We start from the raw sequence: 12,679 nt of genomic DNA, 5'->3' as shown, positions 1-12,679 counted from the left end.
TAGGTGTTTAATTACAGGGAATCAAAGTGTTTAATTAGGAGGAATCAAATATGCTTATGTTTGATGGTCAACCATCTGTGGCTGCCTCCCTTTGTCCCACTTGCCTGCTGCCTTACAGTGCAGCTCTGTTTCACCCACTGTTAGCTTGTTAGTCACTCTACTGACACTTTTAGTGTTGTTAAGCCTTCACTGCATCTCACCCAAAGTATTGTTGTGCTCGCCTTCTGAACCACATGATGGTGCTATGGCAGCATGTCATGCTGTCTCTGTTGAGGTCCTTAGCTTAAAATGTGTACAGTGAGAGAACAATTGTAAATAAATAAACAATGAGAAATTTAATGATCTTTTTTCACAATTTTTATGCATATTGAATTGTTAATTCAAACAAATGTTTAAAATAAAGTGTTTAGATCACATATATTTTTCTGTTAGTGCTTATAAGTCAAACAAAAAGATAATTTCTTTATCACCAATTGTGGGTTGATATGCAATTAATAATGTCTTTTAATTTTTTCTATTAAAAAAAAAATAAAGATAGATAATCTGCTCAGTGAAAGTAAATACAAATGCATTGTTTTCAAGATGGGAGGATGAGTACAACAACAGAAATAACAAGTAAAAAGTTTTGAGTGTAAACTTACTGAGAAATTATTTAGTAGTTCACCTATTCATATTCTGTGGCACACCCATTTACATCCTGTCAAATTTAAAGAGCAACTTTTGATAATGGCATTGTCTCTGGACTGCTGTGTAAGTTATATTTGTGCCCTACACAGTGATAGATGATCACTATATTGCCCAGTTGCTGTGTGTTAGAGTGGAATGAACTCATTTACTCTGAGAATTTTTTATGAATTATCTTATACAATGAAGTATTAAGCATCTGAGATGATATAAAATGAGCAACATGGCAAGAAGAAGTTGCAAATCAAAGAAGCAAACAATTAACATGGCAGCACATGCTGCGTAAATCTAAGCAAACAGAAGCTTGATGACTATAAACACTCTAATGCATTTTAGTTACTGATAGAGATGAGACATAAGAAACAGACAAGTCTTTCTGCAATGCCTAACCCAAGAAAAATAAAGTTATTTATGAAACCAATTTGCTGTGGTGTTGTGGTTACCACCTCAGATAAATGATATGTGCAACAGTTACAGTTTTGCAATAACATTTAAGGCAAGGGCTGGATGTGCAAAGCAGAATTCACACAGTCAACAATAAACTTGATGTAAAATATGCTCTTGTAGGGATACTCAGTCACTACCTAATCTTATCATCAATGGAAAACTGAATCGTTTTTACACACTTGTCTGCCGAGGCTTCTTATCAGGTAGCGAAAGGACAAAGGGGAAAAGTATGCCCTTGGCGCCAGAGAGGACACTCAAATCTTCATCTGAGAAAGCTGGAGAGATGTCATCAGCCTCAAACCTTATTGTGAACTGCCGGCTGATACAGTAGATTGAGCCATCCATTGCAACACATTGGAAGGCAGGGCAGTGTAGAAGTCGTTTGGAGCTGCACTCATACCATAGTCGCGCCACTGTATGGTAGCGGTACACACTAACACCCAGGAGTGGGTTAACATCAAACCGATAGATAAATCTCCCCACAGCCACCATATCTGCAGTTCTGTCATTGCTGCCTACCATGAGACTTGGCCTCCAGGTGTTGTTTTTGGGGTTGTAGCGCAGTAGCATATATCTAAGAGTACCCCCAGCAACAAAAAGCTCTCCACTGCACACAGTGACATGATGTGCCACAGCAAATGTATCATTAGGTAATGGAGCCACGAATGTCCATCTATCGAGTCGTGGGTCATAGCGCTCGACTGAGGAGAGGCACTCCCCTCCGATGGCATAGATGTAGCCCTCCAGAGCAGCCAGTTTGCAGCGAGGCCTGGCTTCATTCATAGGACAGATCTCTTTCCAAATAGATGTCAAAGGATTGTAGCAAAACACTTGCTTTGAGGGTGTCATTTTTCTGTCTGTGCCCTGGCAGCCCACTGCCACAAATAAGTAGTTATCCATTGTGCACATGGCACAGGCTTTAGAGATGACCTCCTGTGGGATCAGGCAGAGAGTATGCCAGTCATCTTTGTACTCATCATAATAGTACATTGCACTGGAGATCCTCTGTTCTGCCATTGCTCTCTGCTCCTCTTTGTTTCTCAGCCAGTCTTGCGGGTCCATGTCTGCAACCATGACAAACCTTCTTCCCCTCATTCTCTGCTTCCGGATTTGTTCCCTTTCACCTGCCATTAACCGCCCATAAAGGTTAGGATCCCTGAGCACCTGCAGGTAGTTGTCTGACATGACCCCGAGGGCCATTTGTTGCACAGACATCTGGCCATTTTTCTTGGCAAGATAAAGTGTCTCTAAGCAGTTACCTAGATCAAGTTTACTCTTTACATTTTCCAGATCTGCGCCATGAAAAACTTCTTTTGGAAGGTGCATAATTGGAGCCCCCGCTCTAGCTTCTAGATCAACCTCCTTCACTTTATGACTTGTGCTATCTTTAGAGGTTTGCAGAGAGATAGTCTCTGACATCAACAGGTGATGAGGCTGATCCATTTGGGTTTGGACTCTTGAAGTTTGAAAGGCAATGGAAAGCTCAGACTCTTCTGCTGCAGACCTGTAGCTCTCATTACGTAGGAGTGCAGGCTTTGCGGGGTGTCTTAACTTTGGAGTTTCTTGTAATGAGACATCCTCAACAGTTCTTTGTTGAAGAACCACATCACGTATGATGATAGGGCTCACAGAGGAAGGAGACTCTGGGAGGCTACTTCCACGTTTTCCAAACTCCGCCTTCTTTGACTTGATCCCCTCATACTGACCCAACACTGTGTTAGAATCTGTAACTGAGTGAGAGGAGGACTCAACGTAGTAGTCGTATATTTTTCCATGCACAATCTGGTCTTCTGATCCTTCCAGCACTACGTTGGCATCGTCTACTTTGATCTCTGCCTTGGAAAGGAAGCTGGAGTAGACCCCCTGGTGTTCCAAGTCCTGCCTTAACTCCCTGCCCACACCCACACTTCTCTCCAGCTTCTTCAAAAAGCAAGGGGAGCGGCGCCCTGTCGTACTAGCCATCCCATACTCTGTTGGATCTTGAAGGCTCAAAGCAGATCCAAGGGAAATATTACTCGTGGCAACCAGTGGCTGTTTCTCATGAGTGAGTATATCCGCTTTCATGCATTTATCCTGGTCACTACTTGGATTACTAAATTCCTCCTCACTGTTTTCAGCTGGTAATGGAGGAAGTTCTGCTGGTACATCCTTGGTGCTGCTGGATAACAGGTCATCAGTGGTTGAATCTGCAAACAAGCACTTGGATTGTTTGCCCCCATCATCCTCGCAATGTTCCGGTGAGCTTTGATGCCGTAGGGATTTCCTGCAATTTTGACAGGTACCATTTTGTGGCTCTTTGTTGCCTATGCCACAAGGCTGAATTTTCCTTACACTCCTGGAGCTGTAGAACTTGTAAGCCCAAGAAACCAGAAGCACTGCAGCCACAGAGACACTAAGTTTCAACAGCAGCTGCATGTCGAACTGAACTCCCAACAGGTCTGCGATGGGCATTGCTAGAAAAAAATAATAAAATGGCTGCAGTGGCTAGTTGACTGATCCTTTTGAAAGTTATTGTCAATGTGCTCCAGCTGACTGGAGCTGTTTGGTTTTCATTGTAAAAGAGCTGCTATGATCTGATGACTACGCCTCTTTACCCAAAGGATCAAGTGTAAAATGATAGCCCTTGAGTTTCTATTTGCATCTCTTGCTCTACAGAGGCGGAGCACTTTTTCATGCAGCACCTGTGTCGAGTCAGATGAAGTTTTAGTATCCATACACAGAATATGTAAATACCCCTGGATCAATTTTTGGTTATGCAGTTTCCTGATTCACACAGGTTTTCTCATATCTATCAAATATCATAAGACAATAAAACTGTGGTCGATATCCTCCTGAGAAAATTATAATTACCTTTGTTTGAGCTATGTTGCTGTTGTGGAACCTCTTGCTGCATTTTTATATAAAAAGGAGTGGTTTATGTTGTGCTATATTATGTGAATGTTGACAAATACTTCCAAAATAACAATCGACAACACTCGATAGATAACATGCTCTCATGTGGCAGGAGGGAAGCGTGGTTTGCATAAGGGGTGGGAAGTAATGATAGGTGACATTTATCAAATACTTAATAACCAGGATGCATCTGTTTGCACAGTCATGCCACAGATCAAAGGTCCCCTCCTGTGCCAGCAGAGTTGCTTAAATTACTGTCTCTAAAAAAATGCTTAAGGTTGCTGTCAGAAGCATAAATAGCAGTTGCATGATCAAATAAACACAGAAATGTTCAAATGGCCATTAGAATAGAAACACAATGGAAACTATGTCTATATAGATATTTCTTTCCAAATGAAGCCATGTCATTTAACCATTGCTGTCAGGCTGTCATTTGTATTGGGGGTAACACAGTATAGCAAGGCCCTGATAAACAGAAAGCAGTATTTTAATGGCACTCTGAGAGGCACTGAATAGATGCATCACATGTACATAAGGTGTATCAGGTGTCCTGTTTCACGTGGGTGCCGTTCAGTCATCTGATAGCCAAGCCTGCTGACAACAAAAAGGAAACCAGATTCTACAAGTATGGCTAACTCCTGAATAATTCACTATGAAGGGAGGTTGTGCCTTTTTTTTTTTTATAACTCTCCTTGATTGTGCCTTCAATGATGAGTTTGCAAATTATGGAGTTATACATAAACAAAAAAATCAAGTAAAAAAAAAGACATAATAAACAAGCAAACAGAAGAATGACATAAAATAGTTTATCAGCTTTCAGACAAGATTCATTCATCCCTCTCACAAATAAGAATATCTGATGAGACAGGGATAGGGTTTTAAGTAAGAACTCATTTCTGGGTGACGGGGAAAAAAAAGCCTCATATTTAAAGGGGGTTACATTTATTGTTGTCTGTTGGATCTAACTTGAAAATGAAAATGAGGTACATGAACTGTCAATACATACGATCAATTTGTAGACAACAGCAATTCAACAGACACACACACGCACACACACACACACACACGGACTTCAAAAGCACTTGATCAGATTGTGAAAAGATGATGTGCACATTCTAATCCTTTCAGAAATTGAAAAAGCAAAAAGCATAGAAATATATGTGCTATTTCATTAAAAGAAAAAAAAAAGGAAAAAAAGAGACAATACTTGACTTATAATGGAAAACGGTGGGTGGACAAGGATTTGTGTCTCTCTTTACTTTTCTTAAAAGTATATATATATAAAAATCAATAACTTATAACTCCCTGGTATTAATGTGTGTGCTATGCAGCTCTCATCTCCAGAATGCAGGAATATGGATTCTACTTTAGCAAGGTGAGATAATATCCTGAACGGGTAGGTTTATCCTTTTTATTCAACTAAGCTTTAAAAAAATCTCTCCTCTAGCCTCCCACCTGGTTTAAACCCTAATCCCTTAATACATGTTGTGTCCTTAGAAGTGCTTGAATTGCAATTCTTGTGAACTTCCAAATGTAGGATTACGCAGCTTTAAAATAAATTTCACTGATAGGGTATAAATGCAAAGGGTTAATGATAATGTGAGAATCTTTATTAAAAGGGATCATTTGGGATTAACATCAGAAATATGTAAAATAAAGTAATTTTCATTTGACTTATCACTGAATGAAGCATAAAAAAGAAAAACTGATTTAAAAATTTCCTAAAAAGCAAACAAACAAAAAACATATCTTTCAAGTGTATGTGATATATTATATATTACTTGTAACCGGCATTACAGGAGGCAAGTCTGATGAGGGTGTCAAATACCGCTCAACATTATAAGTAAAGTCAAGGCTTGTGAGTTTTATCATCTCTTAATTTTAATACAGGTGAAATGAAACAAATGCAACAACCCTGTTTACACAAGCTGCCTCAGGTGAGCTCCTCCCTGGAATGGCGGCTAAAATGATCCTACTAGTACCGTAAATGTCTGGGAAAGAGTTACGCATTGTACACAATGTAGGTCACAAGTAAATAGCTGGATTACAGGCCAGTGACAAAGAGTTGCTGTGCTGTCAGTTGCAACACATGAAAAGGAGAAAGAATCTTTAAACGTCACATGCACCACAACCCCAAAACAGCAGACATATGTTAAATTTTTTTTCTCTGTCCTTGGAGACCTGCCATATAAAAAGCCTAAGTGAGAAACAGAAAGGCTGTTAAATGTTTCCGTCCTCTCAGCCAAGAATTATTTTCGAAAACATTTGAATGACGTACAAACAAAAGTGAAGAACTCCAACGATTTCAGCATCCATCCCTCACCATGACCCATATAATCTTTTAATTATTTTTCAGTATTTACACTGATGTACACAAAATACACTCAAAAATGAGATTTCTCCTGATTTCCCAATGCATTTAAATCTTCTTGTACATTCCAAGCCATCAGAAAACAAACAAAAGTATATATATATATATATATATATATATATATATATATATATATATATATATATATATATATATATTATAATATAAGGTCCCCGTGGAGTGTCTGTAGACTTGCTCTTCCATGGTTTATCAGCTTGTTGTTAATCTGGTGCATCCCAGGGTATGTAACAGATGGGAGAGGTTGATAGGGCGGGGCAGTCAAAGCCAGTTCCATTTTTCTCATTTCACTCAACACCAATAACATTGTCACTCAAAAATAAAATCCAAAGCTTTTCTCTCTTCTGTTTGAAATCGACAGATTTTATTTGTCAACAGGCAGACGTGGGACAAGAAACAAAAAGGGCAATAATGTGGTGCTATATACGAAGCGGTTACCGTCTTGTTCTTTTGATATTATCTTGATTATTTTGTAAAAAAAAAAAAAAAAAAAAAAAACACACAAAAAAAAAAACAAAGCAAAAAAACTGAAGCACCATGTGGTGGCACTGCTTCCTGATCGATGTATGAAGGGTCTGTTGATGACTGGAAAAGGCTTGCAGGATTGTATGTGCATTTGTTGCTATGCATATGCAGATGTTGTGTATTGTACGGGCAGGGAAGTATATAAACGTGTGTGTGAGTGTCTTGGATGAGATTTTTCACGTCAGTTCCACCGTCACTGTGAGGACGAGTGCAATCCATGTCAGTCCGAGCACGTCCGTGCGGGATGCTGCATCTGCAAAAAGATCAAAAATCAAAAACAATGAAAAACAGCTCTCTATTGATCATCTTCAACCTTATTCAAATGCAATAAATGCAAGTCACTGGGAAATAATCTATATTTTAGATGGTTATTTTAAGTGTACAATTGTGTATTGTTTAGCTTTGAATGAAACCAACATGCAGCTGCATTTATGCCTCCATTAGTAGAAGCCTGCAGGACTGATGGTGACAGAACAGTTAGAGATGCAGCCCAGCAGAGATGGGAATTGTGTAGTGTAAGTTTCTTTTGTTTTTCTTATATTGACAAATATCAGTTTGTTTTTAATTTCTCTTTTGATTTAGCCTCTCACTTTTCCGGTAACATAAAAATAGTTAGTTGGTGTGCGATACAAACAACAGCTTACCAGCTGATCATTGGGAATAAAGTCGTGTTTTGTACCCTGTAACAACAAGCTTTCTAACACAAGAATATCAATCATTGGCTAACATTAATAACTCACCTAAACACTGGTTTCAGAAATGCAACAAATTCGAATTACCTAAAAATTTGAATATTAATATGGGCAAAGAAATAATTATTTAAACTTTAGTGCAGATTGTTCAGCTGTTTTTGTAAAAAGTTACTTACATTGGTGGACCTGTTGCTTATTTTGTTAACTACAGAAACTCTTAACCTGCAAATTTCTCAAATGTTAAATGTAATTTGTGGTATAATTACCTTCAGAATGGTCCAATCCTGCTGTGTTTGAAGGGTTTTTACACAGTGTTTTGATGTTTCACAATCTTTATCAAGTAGACTTAAATTATTATACCTATATATGAAATTGAGTTGCAGTATACTTTTGAAAAAGACTAATGCATATAATAATTATGAAATGCTTGTAACACTTTTTTTAAAATACTCACTAGTATGTAAGGCTGCCAAACTGCTTAGTGCAATTAAGCTTTTGGAAACTCAATAACACATCATTTTGCTTAAGATATACCCCCCTGTGACACCAAAGCAGCTTTAACTTGTCAGAGCCAGTGGGTTGTGGTGTACAGCCTCTGTGGATAAAGCCTGTTCTGGAACATGCCACACATACTCTGTCAGACAGCAATCAGAGTTTGGAAGTTGTGCCAAGGCCTTGGGCTCCTGATTGTATTCCTTGCGCTGCTCCTGACTAAATTTTGTGGTGTGCCAGGGTAAATTATCCTGCCTGGAGAGGCTACTGCCTTCAGAACTCCAAAGTTTATATTAGAAAATTGTGCTGTGGAGCCAAGCTACAGTCAAAGTTGGGCCTGGCTGTTTAATTGGACTGATGTCCTTGTCCCAGACTGGATACATGGGAGGGGAACTGAGTTATTGACCAAAGTATGTCTGATACTGAAACGCTGGACTATCCAAGTAATTATTCAAAAAATTCGGCTGCTACTAACTTTGTCTGTCGGAGATAATTGTACATGTAAGTGTAGTTGAATTCATTGCACAGACATCTTGAAATTGCTTAAATGATGAATTCGGTCAGATAATGATGCAAGTATTAGGATTTTATTGGAGCAGAGCAAAGGCCTGGAAAAACTAAGCAACTAAGTTGACATGGAGTCTTATTGTCCATTTATGCTCTATGCTCAATACACATATACCTGCAACAGTCTATTTGTCTTCTGCACCCTTTCTGTGTGTAATTTGGTCCATTTTCAGAGAGTTTGCAGGTTCATAGCCCAACGTAGCAAATGGAGCCAGTGTGTTTACATCTGCTTGCTAGCATGTGACGTGGAGCATAAAGCGAAACTCAGCTGCAACGTCATGCATCATCCTGGAGGAAAATGTTGTATAGTGCAATTTCTCAGCCCCAGGATACCGCTGGGCAGGAACACACATAATAGATGTCTCTGTGCCATCAAATGAGTCCAAAATGCGGCGTTTTAAGGTTGGAAAAGTTACGTGATGCTTCTTTAATGGCTGCACAGACCACACCTATCCTGAGAATGTGCATTATCAAGATCTCCTTCACGTCACCAGGTTTGATAATGTCTGAAACGGATGTCGGACCTCAGATGTGACCTGTAAACTCTGCACTGCCTTCTAGTGGATGTAAAATGTAACAACCATGTCAAAAGAAAGAACGGATTGGAGTATGTGGGCAATGACGTTTACCAATGTTTGAAACAGACAGACCAATTTGCATATGTAAGAGGAGCATAAATAAGTCTTTAATATTACTTGATAGTCAATTTTTTATGCTTGTGGCCATTTGAAAATGGAAACAAAAATTTGTGTATGAGAGCAGCTTTATTGGATATTCATCTGGTATTGATTGAATGTAGTTCAATGTATAAATTAATTATTCACTTTCCAGTTGCATAATCTGGATGGGCTTGTCTGGTGTTGCAGCTTCAGTTTCATTTGAATTTTGTCAAACTGACATGCATTTTAAAAATTCAGTTTGGTCTGACTAACACATTTGGTTTTTGTTTTTCAAGCATAAATTGGTAAAATTGTTGGTTACTGTCACTGAAAAATTGTACCCCTTATTCAGGAGGCACCAAATTGTAAAAATCTGCCAAAATTCATTGCTGCTTTATTCCAACATTATCCATTACCAAACTTTCTTACTGAGGCTTTAGCAGATGCATTTATTCACTTTTATGCATGCTGTTGTAACCATATAGTGACTTTCTAAGTTAGTCTCTGTAAATCAGAATAACTGTTATATCTTTTATGAATATTACCTTCATATATAGGATTTTTTACGCATGGGGTGTAAAGTTTGTACCACTATTCCAACATCTGACTAAAAATTCTCATGCTAATCTTTGCATAAAATGGCGCCATGTAGAGTGAACGCTACTATAATTTTTTATAAGTTTGTACTTGTCATTTTAACATCGATAGCAGCATAAAAAAACAAAAAAGAAAAAAGAAAAAACGGCTTCAACAGACACCGTTTTATTTAGTCATTTTTAGTTTTTTTTTTTTTTTAATCTTAAGAGTAAAATTTGAGCAGTCATGGGAAGAAAGTTGCTACTGGCAAAACATGCATGTTTGCTTGCATAATGGTTTATCCAGATTACCAGTTTTTGTAATTCCAGAGTATCCAATCTGCCATCATGCTGAATTATTTTTATTCAAGTTTTAATGCATTAGGCAAAAACAACTGGATCTTCTCAATAAGTTCTTCATTACATTTGGTAATGGGCTCATTCAAGCATAGGATTATCAGCTGAGGTCCCCTTCCAGTCTACAGTCATAGATGCAAGTCACCCAGCCATCTGTTTGCCTCCAGTTTCTGGCTCAGACCTCAATGCATTCCTGGCAAACTGATATTTCTTAGACAACTGGGACTCTTTTTTCCATAATAAGATAAAGAATGACTATGTGCTGGATTTAACATGTTTGCAGAAAACAGTACTTTGTTTTTATGGACATAAACTACTTCGGCTCCAGACAGAGTTTAGCTATTTTATTACTGGTTCTGTTTAGTTATAGCCTGATCAGTCTGCCTCCTGGAGGATCTGCATTGAAATTTTACACAACACAGTTAAAATAACTCGAATAAAGCCCATGGGTCTAATGATGTTGCTATTTTTTTACTTAAAGCAAAGTTTATCAGCTGAGGCTTTGTTAGTAGTGACTTTATGTTTGCACATCTGTTGCAGCCCTGCCAATGACTAGACAGCTGGAGAGTCAAACTTTTGATAATACCACTGGCCTAGATTAATAGGTACAGTGTTATCTAGCAGAAAACATTTTTGTCCTCAATTTGACTCATCTAATATATTCAGTTCATTGCAACTCAGTGCAGCTTGACAAGCTGTGTCAAGGAAATACTGACAAAGAAGAATGAATGCAACTCCTAGTAAGAAGCACAGGTTTTTCTCTGCTACCGGAGTGACTGATGCCTGCGGTTCTTCCCACTCACCAGACAATGAGTTAAAATTTAAGCCATTAAGCTCAGGCACATGTATGGTGACCTCTTGGGGCTATGTTGTATACTAATTTAACTTCCATACAAGGCATGCTTGTACGTCCATTCTGACCCTAATCCATCCTTGTTGTGACACATTTGCTCATGTGTTTACATGAAATTTGCATTCTCAGATTTGCATGCCTAAGATATAACTTGGAAAGAAGGAAAAGGGGTGAAACTAATGCAAATATAAAGAGGAAGTGAAAAAGAGAGGACAGCATGAGAAATGTATCAGATGATGCTTACAAGAAAAAAAAAGGAGAGTGCAAAACAATGTTTAAATGGGGGAAACTCAGCTTAAACAAAAGTCCATCTGCTTCAGAAACAGTTTTCACTATATGCAGGGAAAGGCATGGGAATCGCACACATGCACTACAGATTATTAGAGGGGAAATCCTATCATTAAAATGCATTTTCTAGACCATCGACTCATCAATGTAAAAATAATTGCAATGAAGATGCTTTGATTCTTCACTGGTTCTAAAGTACAATAGAAGCTAGTGTGCACATTGAGGTTTAAGTGGATATTACCAGCGTCTTTCAAAAGACGACAAAGAATCTATTGACCAAAAGCTAATAAGTTCATTCAGGCATGTGTATGAACCGGAATGAAAACAGGTCTGTCTAAAACTGGTGCTTTGTCAGAGACCTATGGTGTCGTGATGGACTTGTTGTGGTAACACATGGGACAAAGTCATTATAAGTATTTACTTATGAACAGGCAGCAAGGTCCTCATAAAGGAGGTGGGCAGTGATCAGCTGAAAGACTTAATCATGAGGTCATGTTGAAGAAGTGGATTGCCTTGTATTTACTCAAGGTTTTTTTTTTTTTTTTGCATGACATTTGGTTAGATTCAGGTTACAATTTCCTGATGAGGTTAAAGCATGAAAAATATATGGTTATGTTTAGGAAAGAAGTTGGTTTAAAATCCAAAACATGATTTATTTACAACTGAGTTAATTGACAACGGACACTTAAGTGTTGCCCTTTAGTTTATTTGTGAAGCCAGTCAGACTAAGATGGGCTTAATTCACTGCTTTATAGCACTTGGAGCTTGAAGCAAATAAAGCTAGAAATCTGATCTACTAAACTTAGCACAGCAGGACTGAAAGTGAGTTGCTAGCCACTGTGGAGACTTGTATAGTGTATCTGTCGCTCTATTCATACATGGGCTGGTGCTCCTGCAAGTTCAATACCCTTCTTTTGACACTTCAGTTAGAAAAAAATTTAAACTTATTTGGGACTCTGGTCACTTTTGCAGCCTTTGGTGCAGAAAATTTGCATTTTCATCCGGGTGTCCCGTTTCCATCCAGCCATCACAGCTGATTGGAGCCTGAGTCCCTAAGTACAGAGCCTGTGACTAATGCAGAGTCTTTGAACCAGCAAACGCATGCTGATTACAGTCTTTATGACTGAAGACAAAAGCTAAATGTGAGTGGGTGTTTTTTTTTTTTTTTTTTTTTTTTGGAGGGGGATATCAAGAGAGAAAGGGGCTTACTAAATCAAGATGAGCCATTAAAGGGTTTAATCTTAAAATTCAGTCAGTTT

At 38.4% G+C, this 12,679-nt stretch overlaps 2 protein-coding genes across 3 annotated transcripts in view; both read right to left on the bottom strand.

Annotated features, from left to right (window-relative positions):
- Positions 1-423: 423 nt before the first annotated feature.
- klhdc7a (kelch domain containing 7A) lies at positions 424-3,710 on the bottom strand. Its single transcript, XM_041979224.1, has one exon. It carries the CDS (start codon positions 3,580-3,582, stop codon positions 1,303-1,305), a length of 2,280 nt encoding a protein of 759 aa, XP_041835158.1. The 5' UTR covers positions 3,583-3,710; the 3' UTR covers positions 424-1,302.
- A 3,185-nt stretch (positions 3,711-6,895) lies between these two features.
- Positions 6,896-12,679, bottom strand: part of igsf21a (immunoglobin superfamily, member 21a) — a 172,813-nt gene continuing 167,029 nt past the window's right edge. For both annotated transcript variants that reach the window (XM_041980672.1, XM_041980673.1), the window contains exon 10: positions 6,896-7,190. In XM_041980672.1, coding sequence (XP_041836606.1) covers positions 7,114-7,190 — 77 coding nt within the window. In that variant the 3' untranslated portion in view covers positions 6,896-7,113. The remainder of the gene's footprint in view (positions 7,191-12,679) is intronic.

The sequence above is a fragment of the Melanotaenia boesemani genome, chromosome 3, assembly GCF_017639745.1.
Source record: "Melanotaenia boesemani isolate fMelBoe1 chromosome 3, fMelBoe1.pri, whole genome shotgun sequence".
NCBI lineage: Eukaryota > Metazoa > Chordata > Actinopteri > Atheriniformes > Melanotaeniidae > Melanotaenia > Melanotaenia boesemani.
The sequence above is the reverse complement of the archived record's forward strand: the minus strand, read 5'-3'. Positions and strand labels throughout refer to the sequence as shown.

Excerpts from the sequence above, each read along its gene's own strand:
- klhdc7a (XM_041979224.1), bottom strand. The coding sequence starts at position 3,582 with ATGCCCATCGCAGACCTGTTGGGAGTTCAGTTCGACATGCAGCTGCTG.